This window comes from Oncorhynchus keta, unplaced genomic scaffold, assembly GCF_023373465.1.
Source record: "Oncorhynchus keta strain PuntledgeMale-10-30-2019 unplaced genomic scaffold, Oket_V2 Un_contig_1222_pilon_pilon, whole genome shotgun sequence".
NCBI lineage: Eukaryota > Metazoa > Chordata > Actinopteri > Salmoniformes > Salmonidae > Oncorhynchus > Oncorhynchus keta.
The window spans coordinates 203,094-220,000 of NW_026277801.1; the positions used below are offsets into that span (position 1 = coordinate 203,094).

The window sequence follows — 16,907 nt, forward strand, 5'->3', positions numbered from 1 at the left end:
ATTCCTTTCCATTATCTGTGGATTAAACAGGCATTCCTTTCCATTCTCTGTGAATTAAACATGCATTCTTTTCCATTCTCTGTGGATTAAACAGGCATTCCTTTCCATTCTCTGTGAATTAAACATGCATTCCTTTCCATTCTCTGTGGATTAAACAGGCATTCCTTTCCATTCTCTGTGGATTAAACAGGCATTCCTTTCCATTATCTGTGGATTAAACAGGCATTCCTTTCCATTCTCTGTGAATTAAACATGCATTCCTTTCCATTCTCTGTGGATTAAACATGCATTCCTTTCCATTATCTGTGGATTAAACAGGCATTCCTTTCCATTATCTGTGGATTAAACAGGCATTCCTTTCCATTCTCTGTGGATTAAACAGGCATTCCTTTCCATTCTCTGTGGATTAAACAGGCATTCCTTTCCATTCTCTGTGGATTAAACAGGCATTCCTTTCCATTCTCTGTGGATTAAACAGGCATTCCTTTCCATTCTCTGTGGATTAAACAGGCATTCCTTTCCATTCTCTGTGGATTAAACATGCATTCCTTTCCATTCTCTGTGGATGAAACAGGCATTCCTTTCCATTCTCTGTGGATGAAACAGGCATTCCTTTCCATTATCTGTGGATTAAACAGGCATTCCTTTCCATTATCTGTGGATTAAACAGGCATTCCTTTCCATTCTCTGTGAATTAAACGTGCATTCTTTTCCATTCTCTGTGGATTAAACATGCATTCCTTTCCATTCTCTGTGGATTAAACATGCATTCCTTTCCATTCTCTGTGGATTAAACATGCATTCCTTTCCATTCTCTGTGGATGAAACAGGCATTCCTTTCCATTCTCTGTGGATGAAACAGGCATTCCTTTCCATTATCTGTGGATTAAACAGGCATTCCTTTCCATTCTCTGTGAATTAAACGTGCATTCTTTTCCATTCTCTGTGGATTAAACATGCATTCCTTTCCATTCTCTGTGGATTAAACATGCATTCCTTTCCATTCTCTGTGGATTAAACAGGCATTCCTTTCCATTCTCTGTGGATGAAACAGGCATTCCTTTCCATTCTCTGTGGATTAAACAGGCATTCCTTTCCATTATCTGTGGATTAAACAGGCATTCCTTTCCATTCTCTGTGGATTAAACAGGCATTCCTTTCCATTCTCTGTGGATTAAACAGGCATTCCTTTCCATTCTCTGTGGATTAAACAGGCATTCCTTTCCATTCTCTGTGGATTAAACATGCATTCCTTTCCATTCTCTGTGGATTAAACAGGCATTCCTTTCCATTCTCTGTGGATTAAACATGCATTCCTTTCCATTCTCTGTGGATGAAACAGGCCATTAAACAGGCATTCCTTTCCATTCTCTGTGGATTAAACAGGCATTCCTTTCCATTCTCTGTGGATTAAACAGGCATTCCTTTCCATTCTCTGTGGATTAAACAGGCATTCCTTTCCATTCTCTGTGGATGAAACAGGCATTCCTTTCCATTATCTGTGGATTAAACAGGCATTCCTTTCCATTCTCTGTGAATTAAACGTGCATTCTTTTCCATTCTCTGTGGATTAAACATGCATTCCTTTCCATTCTCTGTGGATTAAACATGCATTCCTTTCCATTCTCTGTGGATTAAACAGGCATTCCTTTCCATTCTATGTGGATGAAACAGGCATTCCTTTCCATTCTCTGTGAATTAAACGTGCATTCTTTTCCATTCTCTGTGGATTAAACATGCATTCCTTTCCATTCTGTGTGGATCTGTTAAACAGGCATCATTCCTTTCCATTCTCTGTGGATTAAACAGGCATTCCTTTCCATTCTCTGTGGATTAAACAGGCATTCCTTTCCATTCTCTGTGGATTAAACAGGCATTCCTTTCCATTCTCTGTGGATTAAACAGGCATTCCTTTCCAACTGTGGATGAAACAGGCATTCCTTTCCATTCTCTGTGGATGAAACAGGCATTCCTTTCCATTCCTTTCCATTTGTGGATGAAACAGGCATCTCTGTGGATTAAACAGGCATTCCTTTCCATTATCTGTGGATTAAACAGGCATTCCTTTCCATTCTCTGTGGATGGATTAAACAATTCCTTTCCATTCTCTGTGGGCATTCCTTTCCATTCTCTGTGGATTAAACAAACAGGCATTCCTTTCCATTCTCTGTGGATTAAACAGGCATTCCTTTCCATTCTCTGTGGATTAAACAGGCATTCCTAAACATGCATTCTTTCCATTCTCTGTGGATTAAACAGGCATTCCTTTCCATTCTCTGTGGATTAAACAGGCATTATCTGTGGATTAAACCATTCTTTCATTCTCTGTGGCATTCCTTTCCATTAAACAGGCATTCCTTTCCATTCAGGCATTCCTTTCCATTATCTGTGGATTAAACAGGCATTCCATTCTCTGTGGATTAAACAGGCATTCCTTTCCATTCTCTGTGGATTAAACAGGCATTCCTTTCCATTATCTGTGGATTAAACAGGCATTCCTTTCCATTCTCTGTGAATTAAACGTGCATTCTTTTCCATTCTCTGTGGATTAAACAGACATTCCTTTCCATTCTATGTGGATGAAACAGGCATTCCTTCCTTTCCTTTCTATTCCACCAGACCACTGTTGCTCTCCACTCCCTTCCCTGTAAACACCATGCCCTGAGGGATACATAGAGCATAGGGCTTCAGCACAAATCTGTTAGAGAGAACACCCACCTGTCAGAGCCCAAAATATGCAAACGAACACATCAACCTAAGAGGACAGCAACAGTTAAGCAATAATGCCAGAGGGGTGTGGTATATGGCCAATATACCATGGCTAAGGGCTGTTCTTACACACGACGCAAAGCAGAGTGCCTGGACACAGCCCTTAACCATGGTATATTTACATTTACATTTAAGTCATTTAGCAGACGCTCTTATCCAGAGCGACTTGACCATATACCACAATCCCCCAAGGTGCCTTATTGCTATAAACTGGTTACCAATGTAATTAGAGCAGTAAAAATAAATGTTTCGTCATATCCGTGGTATAATATTCACCATGTTTTTAACTAGTTTTCCTAGTGCTTGGACACACAGGAGTGACTAGTCTGTCTGTTGTTAGTGACAGAACAGACAGTAATCTAGTGCTTGGACACACAGGAGTAACTAGTCTGTCTGTTATTAGTGACAGAACAGACAGTAATCTAGTGCTTGGACACACAGGAGTAACTAGTCTGTCTGTTGTTAGTGACAGAACAGACAGTAATCTAGTGCTTGGACACACAGGAGTAACTAGTCTGTCTGTTGTTAGTGACAGAACAGACAGTAATCTAGTGCTTGGACACACAGGAGTAACTAGTCTGTCTGTTGTTAGTGACAGAACAGACAGTAATCTAGTGCTTGGACACACAGGAGTAACTAGTCTGTCTGTTATTAGTGACAGAACAGACAGTAATCTAGTGCTTGGACACACAGGAGTAACTAGTCTGTCTGTTGTTAGTGACAGAACAGACAGTAATCTAGTGCTTGGACACACAGGAGTAACTAGTCTGTTATTAGTGACAGAACAGACAGTAATCTAGTTCTTGGACACACAGGAGTAACTAGTCTGTCTGTTGTTAGTGACAGAACAGACAGTAATCTAGTGCTTGGACACACAGGAGTAACTAGTCTGTCTGTTATTAGTGACAGAACAGACAGTAATCTAGTGCTTGGACACACAGGAGTAACTAGTCTGTTATTAGTGACAGAACAGACAGTAATCTAGTTCTTGGACACACAGGAGTAACTAGTCTGTCTGTTGTTAGTGACAGAACAGACAGTAATCTAGTGCTTGGACACACAGGAGTAACTAGTCTGTCTGTTATTAGTGACAGAACAGACAGTAATCTAGTTCTTGGACACACAGGAGTAACTAGTCTGTCTGTTATTAGTGACAGAACAGACAGTAATCTAGTTCTTGGACACACAGGAGTAACTAGTCTGTCTGTTGTTAGTGACAGAACAGACAGTAATCTAGTGCTTGGACACACAGGAGTAACTAGTCTGTCTGTTATTAGTGACAGAACAGACAGTAATCTAGTGCTTGGACACACAGGAGTAACTAGTCTGTCTGTTGTTAGTGACAGAACAGACAGTAATCTAGTGCTTGGACACACAGGAGTAACTACTCTGTCTGTTGTTAGTGACAGAACAGACAGTAATCTAGTGCTTGGACACACAGGAGTAACTAGTCTGTCTGTTATTAGTGACAGAACAGACAGTAATCTAGTGCTTGGACACACAGGAGTAACTAGTCTGTCTGTTATTAGTGACAAAACAGACAGTAATCTAGTGCTTGGACACACAGGAGTAACTAGTCTGTCTGTTGTTAGTGACAGAACAGACAGTAATCTAGTGCTTGGACACACAGGAGTAACTAGTCTGTCTGTTATTAGTTACAAAACAGACAGTAATCTAGTGCTTGGACACACAGGAGTAACTAGTCTGTCTGTTGTTAGTGACAGAACAGACAGTAATCTAGTGCTTGGACACACAGGAGTAACTAGTCTGTCTGTTATTAGTGACAGAACAGACAGTAATCTAGTGCTTGGACACACAGGAGTAACTAGTCTGTCTGTTATTAGTGACAGAACAGACAGTAATCTAGTGCTTGGACACACAGGAGTAACTAGTCTGTCTGTTATTAGTGACAGAACAGACAGTAATCTAGTGCTTGGACACACAGGAGTAACTAGTCTGTTATTAGTGACAGAACAGACAGTAATCTAGTGCTTGGACACACAGGAGTAACTAGTCTGTCTGTTATTAGTGACAGAACAGACAGTAATCTAGTGCTTGGACACACAGGAGTAACTAGTCTGTCTGTTATTAGTGACAAAACAGACAGTAATCTAGTGCTTGGACACACAGGAGTAACTAGTCTGTCTGTTATTAGTGACAGAACAGACAGTAATCTAGTGCTTGGACACACAGGAGTAACTAGTCTGTCTGTTATTAGTGACAGAACAGACAGTAATCTAGTGCTTGGACACACAGGAGTAACTAGTCTGTCTGTTATTAGTGACAGAACAGACCGTAGTCTAGTTCTTGGACACACAGGAGTAACTAGTCTGTCTGTTATTAGTGACAGAACAGACAGTAATCTAGTGCTTGGACACACAGGAGTAACTAGTCTGTCTGTTATTAGTGACAAAACAGACAGTAATCTAGTGCTTGGACACACAGGAGTAACGTGAGCAATTTCTTCAAATATCAAATGGAGAACTTGAAAATAGAGGAAAAATAAGTGCTTTTTTTGACTTGTTTAGAAAGAAGGGAGCTTGACAGGAAATGCATTGAATGGTGTTGTGGTGAACATGCTGGACGGTCATGCTGGACGGTGAGAGAGGAAGATTTCCACCTACCTATAGAACACACAACATCAACGTGTTCAACATGTCAGGAGGAAGAACCCTAATAAGGTATAGAGAGGATGTAATGCAGGGAAAACATCCCAGCCCTATCCAGACATCCATACGAAGGTAAGCACATCTGATATAGCTACTCTAGCACCGGTAAACAGCAGCACAGTGAAAGACCTGATCAATGCTCCAACCAGACAGGCTCTCAGCCCACCACAGGCCTTCCAGTACAGTTAATGTAGGAGTGTGTTCACGGTGTGGAAACACATCAATATCCTTAACATCGGTAGGCTGCAGCTACATCAATTACCACTGCAGAGCACCTGTAACCTGGTTTCTCACTACTCTGCTACCATTAGGACAAGTCCATCGACCCCCTGCGTGGTGTGTTCTAACTCACCACTGAGCTCTCCTTCCAGAACCTGCTCCATGTGTCTCATCATGGCCTCCAGGTCGCTGTCCTGAGGAACAACAAAGGTCAGAGTTCACAGTTAACGTTTATTATATTTACAGCTGTTTAACTTGTAATTTTGATGTAAATGACAGGGTCAAACGGTCATCATAATACACGTGCTGGAGTATCCTGAGTATGTTTCACCGGTATAAAACATTTACATTACATTTACATTTAAGTCATTTAGCAGACGCTCTTATCCAGAGCGACTTACAAACAAATTGATGCATTCACCTTATGACATCCAGTGGAACAGCCACTTTACAATAGTGCATCTAAATCTTTTAAGGGGGGTGAGAAGGATTACTTTATCCTATCCTAGGTATTCCTTAAAGAGGTGGGGTTTCAGGTGTCTCCGGAAGGTGGTGATTGACTCCGCTGTCCTGGCGTCGTGAGGAGTTTGTTCCACCATTGGGGAGCCAGAGCAGCGAACAGTTTTGACTGGGCTGAGCTGGAACTGTACTTCCTCAGTGGTAGGGAGGTGAGCAGGCCAGAGGTGGATGAACGCAGTGCCCTTGTTTGGGTGTAGGGCCTGATCAGAGCCTGGAGGTACTGAGGTGCCGTTCCCTCACAGCTCCGTAGGCAAGCACCATGGTCTTGTAGCGGATGCGATTAACTGGAAGCCAGTGGAGAGAGCGGAGGAGCAGGGTGACGTGAGAGAACTTGGGAAGGTTGAACACCAGACGGGCTGCGGCGTTCTGGGTGAGTTGTAGGGGTTTAATGGCACAGGCAGGGAGCCCAGCCAACAGCGAGTTGCAGTAATCCAGACGGATGGAAAACCTAGAGAATCATTTGAGTAGGTGTCCAAGCAGTCCAACTACACACAGAGAGGTAGTGGATCTCAGGAGATGGAGGTCAGTGAGCTGAGCCGTACAACAACAAGCACACAGCAGCTCTCTCAGGGATTCCCGACCCTGTCAGATATGTCAGGTAGGGGTTCGATCCCTTCCCTACAGACAGCAACAGCCAATCACACTGTCTGTATAGACCCCACATCCCAGAATCCCCTCTTCTCCGTGGCCCCCAGGGCACCACACCACCACGGCACCACTGCTGAGGAGAAATGCAAACATCAGCCATGAGACATCTTTCAGCTGTCAGATTGTCAGAAGGAGCTCCTCTCCGTGGCGTCACATGACAATGTCTCCATTGATGAGGCTCCAAGGGGCCAGGAAACAGCAGCTGCTGCATAGCCTCAGTGTGTGTTAGACCCTGGCTGACTCTCCTGGGTACAGCATTGTATTGTGTGCCACATCCATGTGACAAAGAAGGGGAAAGAGGGAGTCACCCCGTTACCCTGCGTTACTGTCATCCAACAGGACGGCGTGGAGAGACAAATGTCGCAGCGCAAGCTACAAGGAGCTGGAGAAGATGAGTGAGTGTTTGGATGAAGCCACACTGGCACCATCTCAGAGGTGAGGTGAAGCGTGCAGTGCCCTACTATACAACTAATGAATCTGTGGGAAATGTGTCTTCATCTAGGAGGACAAACCTGTACAAGCAGGAGTGCATGGTTAAGAGAGAACCAGTCTAAACAGGTTTCTCCTCCACATGATTCACTCTGACACCACCACAGCTGAAAGGCTACATCCAACTACCTGCCATGTGTGGTAGCAGAATCACAATTAGTTAGGTAACATTGATAAATAAGATGTTTTATTTACATAATAATGCTTATGCGAGATATTTGTCATTAGGATGTCTTATTTTTGGATGATACTGTTGGCAGTTTGCAGTTATCCCTTCTCTGCTAGGGCTCAGTTCCTTGGGGCCCAGAGAGGGGAGAAGTCAGGTTAGTCTTATCTGTGAATGTGTCTGTAACTATTCCTAAACCATGTGAAGGGATGGTGTGATTAAAGGGGACCAGTTAGGTGGCTCCACAATGTCTGTGTGCCAGTCACTCCTCTCCGTGAGCTTGTCAAGGAGGGGTTGTATTTTTGATGTATCTAGAATTGACAATTGATATATGCCATTGGATGAGGTAATGTTTTGGTAATATGAAGTACCAAGAACGAGAAGTAGAACCTCGTTTTAGGAGAGCAAACTGAACGATAATTTATAGCTAATGCTGTCTGGCTATGGGATACTCCTCTCTCAAGTAAAGTCTTCCTTTGTAATGTTCCTAAGATCTGTTATTCGTCATGTGAGTTGAGAGGGGTGTGTCTTGGCTATAAATGATACGAAGAATTGTTTTGTAAGCACTCTCAGAGAATTCATTTATGGACACTGAATTGATCTGAGAGTCACAGGGCTATGGTGAAGCTCATATAATTAAATATGGACTTTATGATATAACTCTGACTTGTGTGTGGTTTGCTCTCTCATGATTTGGTAATACAGGACATTTCACGACACATACTTATCTCTGGCAACACACTCATTTACCAACTCCCAAAGCTGAATTCTTCTATTTCATTTGCTCGCTTTGTTCTTTTCTACCTTTCTCATTTCTCCTATCCTTTCTCCCAACAGTGACAAATAGTTTTAATCTAGCTTGTGCTTACTTCTCTCATGGTGCAGTGGGAAGAGATTGGGTTGCAGCCTTGAGATATCCCCTCATGTGTGTGTCGGGGGAAAGAGGGAATGTATTTTTTCTCTGCAGGAGGGGGTAGAATGCTGAATGAAAATCATTGTGTAACTAAATTAAGAATGAACTAGCTTCTCTCGGTTTGATGCAGTCAAGACTGGTATTATGTAATCAGATGGGATGATAAATAACTAGCAAGAAGTTAGTCTACTAGAGCGAGTTAACAGTACTTGCCATCTCTCTGTGTCTCTGTCTCTCTCTGTGTCTCTGTCTCTCTCTGTGTCTCTGTCTCTCTCTGTGTCTCTGTCTCTCTCTGTGTCTCTCTCTCTCTCTGTGTCTGTCTCTCTCTCTGTGTCTGTCTCTCTCTGTCTCTCTGTATTTCTGTGCCAGCTCCCATGTCACTCACATTGCACACACAAACACACCCACAAAGCCTCTCCCCTGCTCCCTATCACCATGCTCTGTTTGTCTCCCTTCCTCTGCTCTGGTTAATAAAGTACAACAACAAAAATAATTCTACTACTTCCCTCACACGGATCGGACTGGACCTGGTGTGGACCGGGTGAATGTTTTAAAAATGAATTGTGTCCAGCTGGGAAAGCCCCGCGTCCATTTCAAAACGGGCCCTCTAAGTCCCATCAGCATTTATTCTCATCATTCAGATTATACAAATTCAAATCATGAAGTGTTTAATGTGATGTGATTTTGATTTCATTTGCATTGATATCAGAGTGATTAGAGGGACAATAGAGCGCTGAGTACCAGACCATTCATTAGCAACCTGACAGCCGTTAGTGAGTTGGGTACCAGCAATGCATCAGCACTATACATGTAGGCTTACAGAGCGCAGAATAGGAGGAGAATACCGTGACTCAGTGGCAGTAGTGGTGCATGGTCAGTAGTGGTGCATGGGCAGTAGTGGTGCATGGTCAGTAGTGGTGCATGGGCAGTAGTGGTGCATGGGCAGTAGTGGTGCATGGGCAGTAGTGGTGCATGGTCAGTAGTGGTGCATGGGCAGTAGTGGTGCATGGTCAGTAGTGGTGCATGGGCAGTAGTGGTGCATGGTCAGTAGTGGTGCATGGTCAGTAGTGGTGCATGGGCAGTAGTGGTGCATGGGCAGTAGTGATGCATGGGCAGTAGTGGTGCATGGGCAGTAGTGGTGCATGGGCAGTAGTGGTGCATGGGCAGTAGTGGTGCATGGGCAGTAGTGGTGCATGGGCAGTAGTGGTGCATGGGCAGTAGTGATGCATGGGCAGTAGTGATGCATGGGCAGTAGTGGTGCATGGGCAGTAGTGGGTGGGCAGTAGTGGTGCATGGTCAGTAGTGGTGCATGGGCAGTAGTGGTGCATGGTCAGTAGTGGTGCATGGTCAGTAGTGGTGCATGGGCAGTAGTGGTGCATGGGCAGTAGTGGTGCATGGGCAGTAGTGGTGCATGGTCAGTAGTGGTGCATGGTCAGTAGTGGTGCATGGGCAGTAGTGGTGCATGGGCAGTAGTGGTGCATGGTCAGTAGTGGTGCATGGGCAGTAGTGGTGCATGGGCAGTAGTGGTGCATGGGCAGTAGTGGTGCATGGGCAGTAGTGGTGCATGGGCAGTAGTGATGCATGGGCAGTAGTGATGCATGGGCAGTAGTGGTGCATGGGCAGTAGTGGTGCATGGGCAGTAGTGGTGCATGGTCAGTAGTGGTGAATGGGTAAAATCACTGGGGAAGCCCACACCCTCAAAAATATCCATATTATGTGTTGTGATAATTGCATTGTTTGCTCTATAACCTGCTAGTTCACATGCCTTGCCACGGTGATACACAGGCCTAAAGGCCGAGACAACAAGAAGACACAGTGGCAGAATAGATTCAACCACACCTTTGTTTTATCACAAATCTGGAGAGCAACCTCTGTCTAGTGAAGTCCACAAAGCATATTGCATGTACAGTAACAGACAGTTACATGACCTAAAGCTAAAGGTAAAGCAAGTTAATGTTCCTGACATTTTTGGACCACTAAACAACTGTTGCTTTAGAACCACAGAGTTACCACAAGTCACAAAGAAAACAGGAGCCTCCACTGTTCCAGCACCATTTCAACATCACCCAATCACCTCTGCTTAGTCTAATACAGTGACAACTAAAAGATATCAAAAACTATTTAGTCCAATCAATGTAAGCTAAATATGATGTGGCTGTCCATGGTTCTGATTTGTGTGTGTGTGCGTTCATGAAAGTAGAAAAACATGTTGACTCACCCTACTTGTAGAGAAACGTCAATGCCATCCTGCTCTCTTTCATGTGGATGAAACGGTCTATCACTCTGTCATACTGTACACACTTTCATTATTGTTGTCCTAGGTTACCTGGCTAAAATGCTTGCTCACTAGCCTAACTTCTATTCATGGGAAAAGTTAGAACTACTTCAATCTTCTTAGGGCCAGGTGTCCCGCTAGCGGGACAAATTGCTGTGAAACTGAGAGCACGCAATTCAAATAAATAGTCATAAATATTATGGATTTTAAACATTTATGTACATATAAGTGACTTTGTTAGTATAATTTAATTATGCCGATGTGCTTTCATCAATTGAAAGCTCTTTGTCTATTTTATGAGAATTTTGTAAGATTTCTTGTTTGCATAAAATAGACGCTGACCAGTCTTTAAATAATAGGTAATATAATTTATTCTCGGAGCGCGCTACCACTCAAAACAAATGCATCAGTTTAAATATAGATCATGACGTCATTTCACTTAAACATTTCACTTAAACGAACCCCCCCCCCCTCGACAGGACAAAGTAAGGTGAAGAGTTCATTCTAACTTACTAACACACTCCCAGATAACTTTTGACCCCTCAACATTATCGATCACCACTGAACTGACAGGTTTAATTAACAGAAACCCTAGGAATGCACTCACTGCCTAATCTAAAAACCCCAGAGCTAAGTTTCAGGTTGGGTCAACCATAGGCTAACGACCTTATGTGTTTACACAGTCCACAACCCATTTGTTCCTGCCCAGTAGAAATGGTGTTAACATTCTATTCCTCCTTGTCCTGTCACACAATTTCTTCTTATGAACTCATATTGTTAATCAAACATACAGAGTATAAGTTTACCTAGACACAATTCTATTTAAAATGGGGATATTGTTTATTCATTTATCCATAATAAATACATAATAAATTCAACAGTCTTATATTGGCAGAAAGCTTACATTCTTGTTAATCTAACTGCACTGTCTGATTTACAGTAGCTATTACAGTGAAAACATGCCATGTGATTGTTTGAGGACAGCGCCCCACATCCCAAAATTTTTTACACCGGCACAGGTTCATACATTCACATACAACGATTAAATATTCACTTACTTTTTCATCCAAAGGGTCCCAGCTATAACATGTAGTGTCGTTTTGTGAGATAAAATCCTTCTTTATATCCCTAAAAGTCCTTTTAGTTGGCGCCATCGATTTGAGTAATCCACTCGTTCAACTTGCAGAGAAGGGAATCCGAAAATCTACCCCTAAACTTTGTTTCAACAAGTCAAAATACATTTCTATTTACTCCTCAGACACCCTAAAATGTAATCAAACTATAATATTTATTTCTGAAAGAAGTATGTTCAATAGGAAACTGATTTTAGCAGGTGCGTAATGTCTTCATGGTGCGCGCAAACATGAATTTCCAAGACTTTCCCTCTACTAAAACTGATATTTCTTATTCGTTTTTGAAGTTACACGCCCGAAACCTTGAACATAGACTGCTGACACCATGTGGAAGCCATAGGAATTGCATCCAAGGAGCTAATTGTCAATATGACCTTTCTCTTGCAATTCTAAGAGGATGTTCTCTCTCAAAAAAAGTCAGCTTGGTTTTTCTTCTACCATATCTATTGTGTTATATTCTCCTAAATTATTTAAACATTTCTACAAACCTCAAAGTGTTTTCTTTCCAATTATATGCATATCCTGGCTTCAGGGCCTGAACTACAGGCAGTTTACTTTGGGCACGTCTTTCAGACCAGAAGTGGAGAAAAAAGGGGCCTAGCCCTAAGAAGTTCATTGGCCTTCTACATCTAGCTACATATTGAACTTCCATCATCTCAGGCCAGGGGCACAACAATGTATTAATTAATGGTTGGATCAGAATCACCATTATAGTCATTGGCCGGGTACAGAGAATTAAGTAAAAGAACAACTCAAAATGATCTCAGTCTAGGGTTGGTCGGTTTACAGTTTGTTTGCGATATACCGGTATTGATGCACGGATCTGTTTGGGTTTTTACTTTACCTTCTATAACGGTATTTGAATGTTTGGTTTGTTAAAATGTGACACGCAGTGTGTAACGTCCATTTTTATAGTTTACTTCGCTACTGAAGTCATCTCTCTCCACAATGCTTTCCACACAGACCTAGCCCCGCCCCCTGTCACTCAAGGAGTGCATTTGTTTTTCCTCATCCAGGAGACACATACAGTCTGCATGGTCAATGCAGCAAATGCAACAATGTTGACAACAAAGATGCAGTTGTCACTTTGCTTCTTAATATAAATCTACTAGCATTCTATAATTACACTATTAGCTTGTGTTTCTTACATCTGCAAACAGCTAGTTCGTCTTTTCTTAGCAAGTTGTTCCTAAATCTTGTTAGCCGCAATCGCTAGCTAGCTAGTAAATGTGTAATTAGATGTGTAATTAAATGCGTAATTAGCTATACAGCCTGATAATACCAGTGATGGTGTAGACCTAAATCAGCAAGAAGTGTCTTCTAAATTAAAGAGGTAAACGCAAAGCAAGAATATGTTGGCTACATGAAGTAGCTAAGAAAAAACATTCAATGTAGCCAAAGATAATAGGTCCCCTAGGAAACACATTACTTCCTACCCTGTCACAATAACTCATCTCTTGCATTTTCATTCGTTGTCATGTCAAACAACACTAAGCCCACTATTATATTGTAACTATATCATTTGGATAGATATTCTATTTCCATGATTCCAACAGTTAACCCAAGTGTTTTGCTCTAAACCGCAAGTCAAATCACAACATTTGGTTAAAAATAAGGCCCAGATTGCTTGCCAATATCGTGCAGCCCGACGTGACAGTATGGGAATTATCTCATTTAGTCATGGACTGAGCCCTATCTCAGAACTAGACTAATTTAGGACCTCTGCTCAACGGTCACATGGAATTTGACTGCGGGCATGACAAGAACCCTAGATGGTCTTGCCATAATAAAAGTTATGGTATTAAATGTATAAGATATTAAGGTTAAAATACTGATACTGACAAATGTACAGATGTAGGATCTTCATTTGATCACTCTTTTGTTGATGAGAATTTTCCTGCAAAATGCCAACTAGTAGTGTATTTGAGTTTTAAAAAGGCTTCTAAAGTGTGTAATTTCTACTTAGAAATGTCAGACTTGATATACTCGGACGAAAAATGTATCAGCACCTACAAAAATGTCCATTAATTAAAATCCACATAATAATTCTGGTTTCCTTTTGCTGCAGTATTATTCTCCTACTTCAGCACACTGGCTCAAATTAAGATCCTACATCTGTACAGTATATCCTGTGTCAGGGATTTGTTATCAGAGGTGTTCAATTACTAAATGAGCTTGCAGTCTGGCTAGAGAAGCCTCAAGTCTCATAAGGTTTTGTATTGTGTTGTGTTGTATTGTGTTGCATTGTATTGTGTTGCATTGTATTGTATTGTGTTGCATTGTATCGTATTGTGTTGTGTTGCATTGTATTGTATTGTGTTGCATTGTATCGTATTGTATTGTCTAATAAGCCTGCAATTAGTAGGGATTAGATTGATCTGAACAATGTGGGATCATTATATTTCCATAATGCTGCATACGGGAGTTTGGATCCACAGCACAGCACATTAACACTCATTAACTACACAGTGAGGCTCGTAGCCTTGGGCAAGGTCTGGTGCTATCATTTTAGATGTAGGTCTTAATTTGATCACTCTTTTGTTACTGAGAATGAAAACTTGTAGTGTGTTTAAGGTTTAAAAAGGCTTCTAAAGTTTGTAATTTCCACTTTAAAATGTATCAACCCCTACAAAAAAATGTCCATTCATAATAATCCACATAATAATTAACATTTCCTGTTGCTGAGGGATTATTTTCCTACTGTAGCAAACTGGCTCAAATGAAGATCCTACTGTACATCTGTAAGTGAATCTAATATCAACCTATAAAGACCAAATATGTAAACCACCTCTGTTGTATATATGACCAGGACAAGCAGAGGGAATAACCACCATGCTAATGTGTGTTTTGAATATATTTATCATGCTAATCCAATGATGAGAATGTGTGTGTGTGTGTGTGTGTGTGTGTGTGTGTGTGTGTGTGTGTGTGTGTGTGTGTGTGTGTGTGTGTGTGTGTGTGTGTGTGTGTGTGTGTGTGTGTGTGTGTGTGTGTGTGTGTGTGTGTGTGTGTGTGTGTGTGTGTGTGTGTGTGTGTGTGTGTGTGTGTGTGTGTGTGTGTGTGTGTGTGTGAAATGAAAGTCCTCACACACCAGGACTACAAAACCGGGAATCCCTGGGTAAAACCAGGGATCATCCTGCCAAGGCGCCTCTTGGCATCCGGCCACAGAGGAAAATTACTCTCTGAATTCACATTGTTCTCGTTTGGATTTCTCCAATGATGATTAGTGGTTGGCTTTTGTGCAACTCTGGATAGGAAAAACCTGAGAGCCAGCAGAGCCAAACTGATTCAAATATTATCTCACTGATAAAGAGGCAAACACTAAAGTGTGCCAGTGAACAATGCTCCAAAATGCCCCGAGCCCTCTGAGCCAGCCCTCATAACAGACACATTTATCCCCTGAGCCAGCCCTCACAACAGACACATTTATCCCCCTGAGCCAGCCCTCACAACAGACACATTTATCCCCCTGAGCCAGCCCTCACAACAGACACATTTATCCCCCTGAGCCAGCCCTCACAACAGACACATTTATCCCCCTGAGCCAGCCCTCATAACAGACACATTTATCCCCTGAGCCAGCCCTCACAAAAGACACATTTATCCTCCTGAGCCAGCCCTCACAACAGACACATTTATCCCCCTGAGCCAGCCCTCACAACAGACACATTTATCCCCCTGAGCCAGCCCTCACAACAGACACATTTATCCCCCTGAGCCAGCCCTCACAACAGACACATTTATCCCCTGAGCCAGACAAATTTATCCCCCCCTCACAACAGACACATTTATCCCCCTGAGCCAGCCCTCACAACAGACACATTTATCCCCCTGAGCCAGCCCTCACAACAGACACATTTATCCCCTGAGCCAGCCCTCACAACAGACACATTTATCCCCCTGAGCCAGCCCTCACAACAGACACATTTATCCCCCTGAGCCAGCCCTCACAACAGACACATTTATCCCCCTGAGCCAGCCCTCACAACAGACACATTTATCCCCCTGAGCCAGCCCTCACAACAGACACATTTGTCCCCCTGAGCCAGCCCTCACAACAGACACATTTATCCACAGTCTCCAGCACAGGACTATTGAACAGTAATCTCTCCTGAATCCCCACCCAGATGCATCACCACTACAGAATACAAAACCAGAGCATTAGAACAGGCAGAAGTAAATAATAGAAGGGTTCAGAGCTGTGTTCCATGCTGTGTGGCCCGCCCCCTCATAGTCTGCCAATCATTTTGAATGTATTCAATTCATTGGTGCAGACAGTCAAATACTCTCCTGTGTCAAGACAGACACATAGTCAATCAGAGCTGTGTTCCATCTCCTGTGTCAAGACAGACACATAGTCAATCAAGTCTTCTCTCCTGTGTCAAGACAGACACATAGTCAATCAAGTCTTCTCTCCTGTGTGAAGACAGACACATAGTCAATCAAGTCTTCTCTCCTGTGTGAAGACAGACACATAGTCAATCAAGTCTTCTCTCTTGTGTCAAGACAGACACATAGTCAATCAAGTCTTCTCTCCTGTGTCAAGACAGACACATAGTCAATCAAGTCTTCTCTCCTGTGTCAAGACAGACACATAGTCAATCAAGTCTTCTCTCCTGTGTCAAGACAGACACATAGTCAATCAAGTCTTCTCTCCTGTGTCAAGACAGACACATAGTCAATCAAGTCTTCTCTCCTGTGTCAAGACAGACACATAGTCAATCAAGTCTTCTCTCCTGTGTGAAGACAGACACATAGTCAATCAAGTCTTCTCTCCTGTGTGAAGACAGACAGTCAATGGAGACTAGCTCGCTGCATCAGGACTAAGGGGAGAGGGTGCTAGCCACATCAGTGTTGGTCAGGGATGTTAATGCACCTTCAGATGTTTTTCATTCTGTGATTTTCATTTTCTTTCCACAAACACAAGATTTCATGAAAGTTAAACTTCCCAGATGTGGCAATGAATGTTCCCATTCATAGTAATGGAATGTCTGTCTGTCTTAACACAGGAGAGAGGACTTGATTAACTATCTGTCTGTCTGTCTTAACACAGGAGAGAGGACTTGATTAACTATATGTCTGTCTGTCTTCACACAGGAGAGAGGAC

The 16,907-nt window shown here is 42.5% G+C and overlaps 1 protein-coding gene across 1 annotated transcript in view; it reads right to left on the minus strand.

Moving 5' to 3' along the window:
• Nucleotides 1-16,907, minus strand: part of LOC127917818 (serine/threonine-protein kinase Nek11-like) — a 120,397-nt gene that overhangs the window by 35,993 nt on the left and 67,497 nt on the right. Inside the window, exon 13 of the mRNA XM_052500874.1 lies at nt 5,791-5,851. Within this exon, the coding sequence (XP_052356834.1) occupies nt 5,791-5,851 (61 nt within the window). The remainder of the gene's footprint in view (nt 1-5,790; nt 5,852-16,907) is intronic.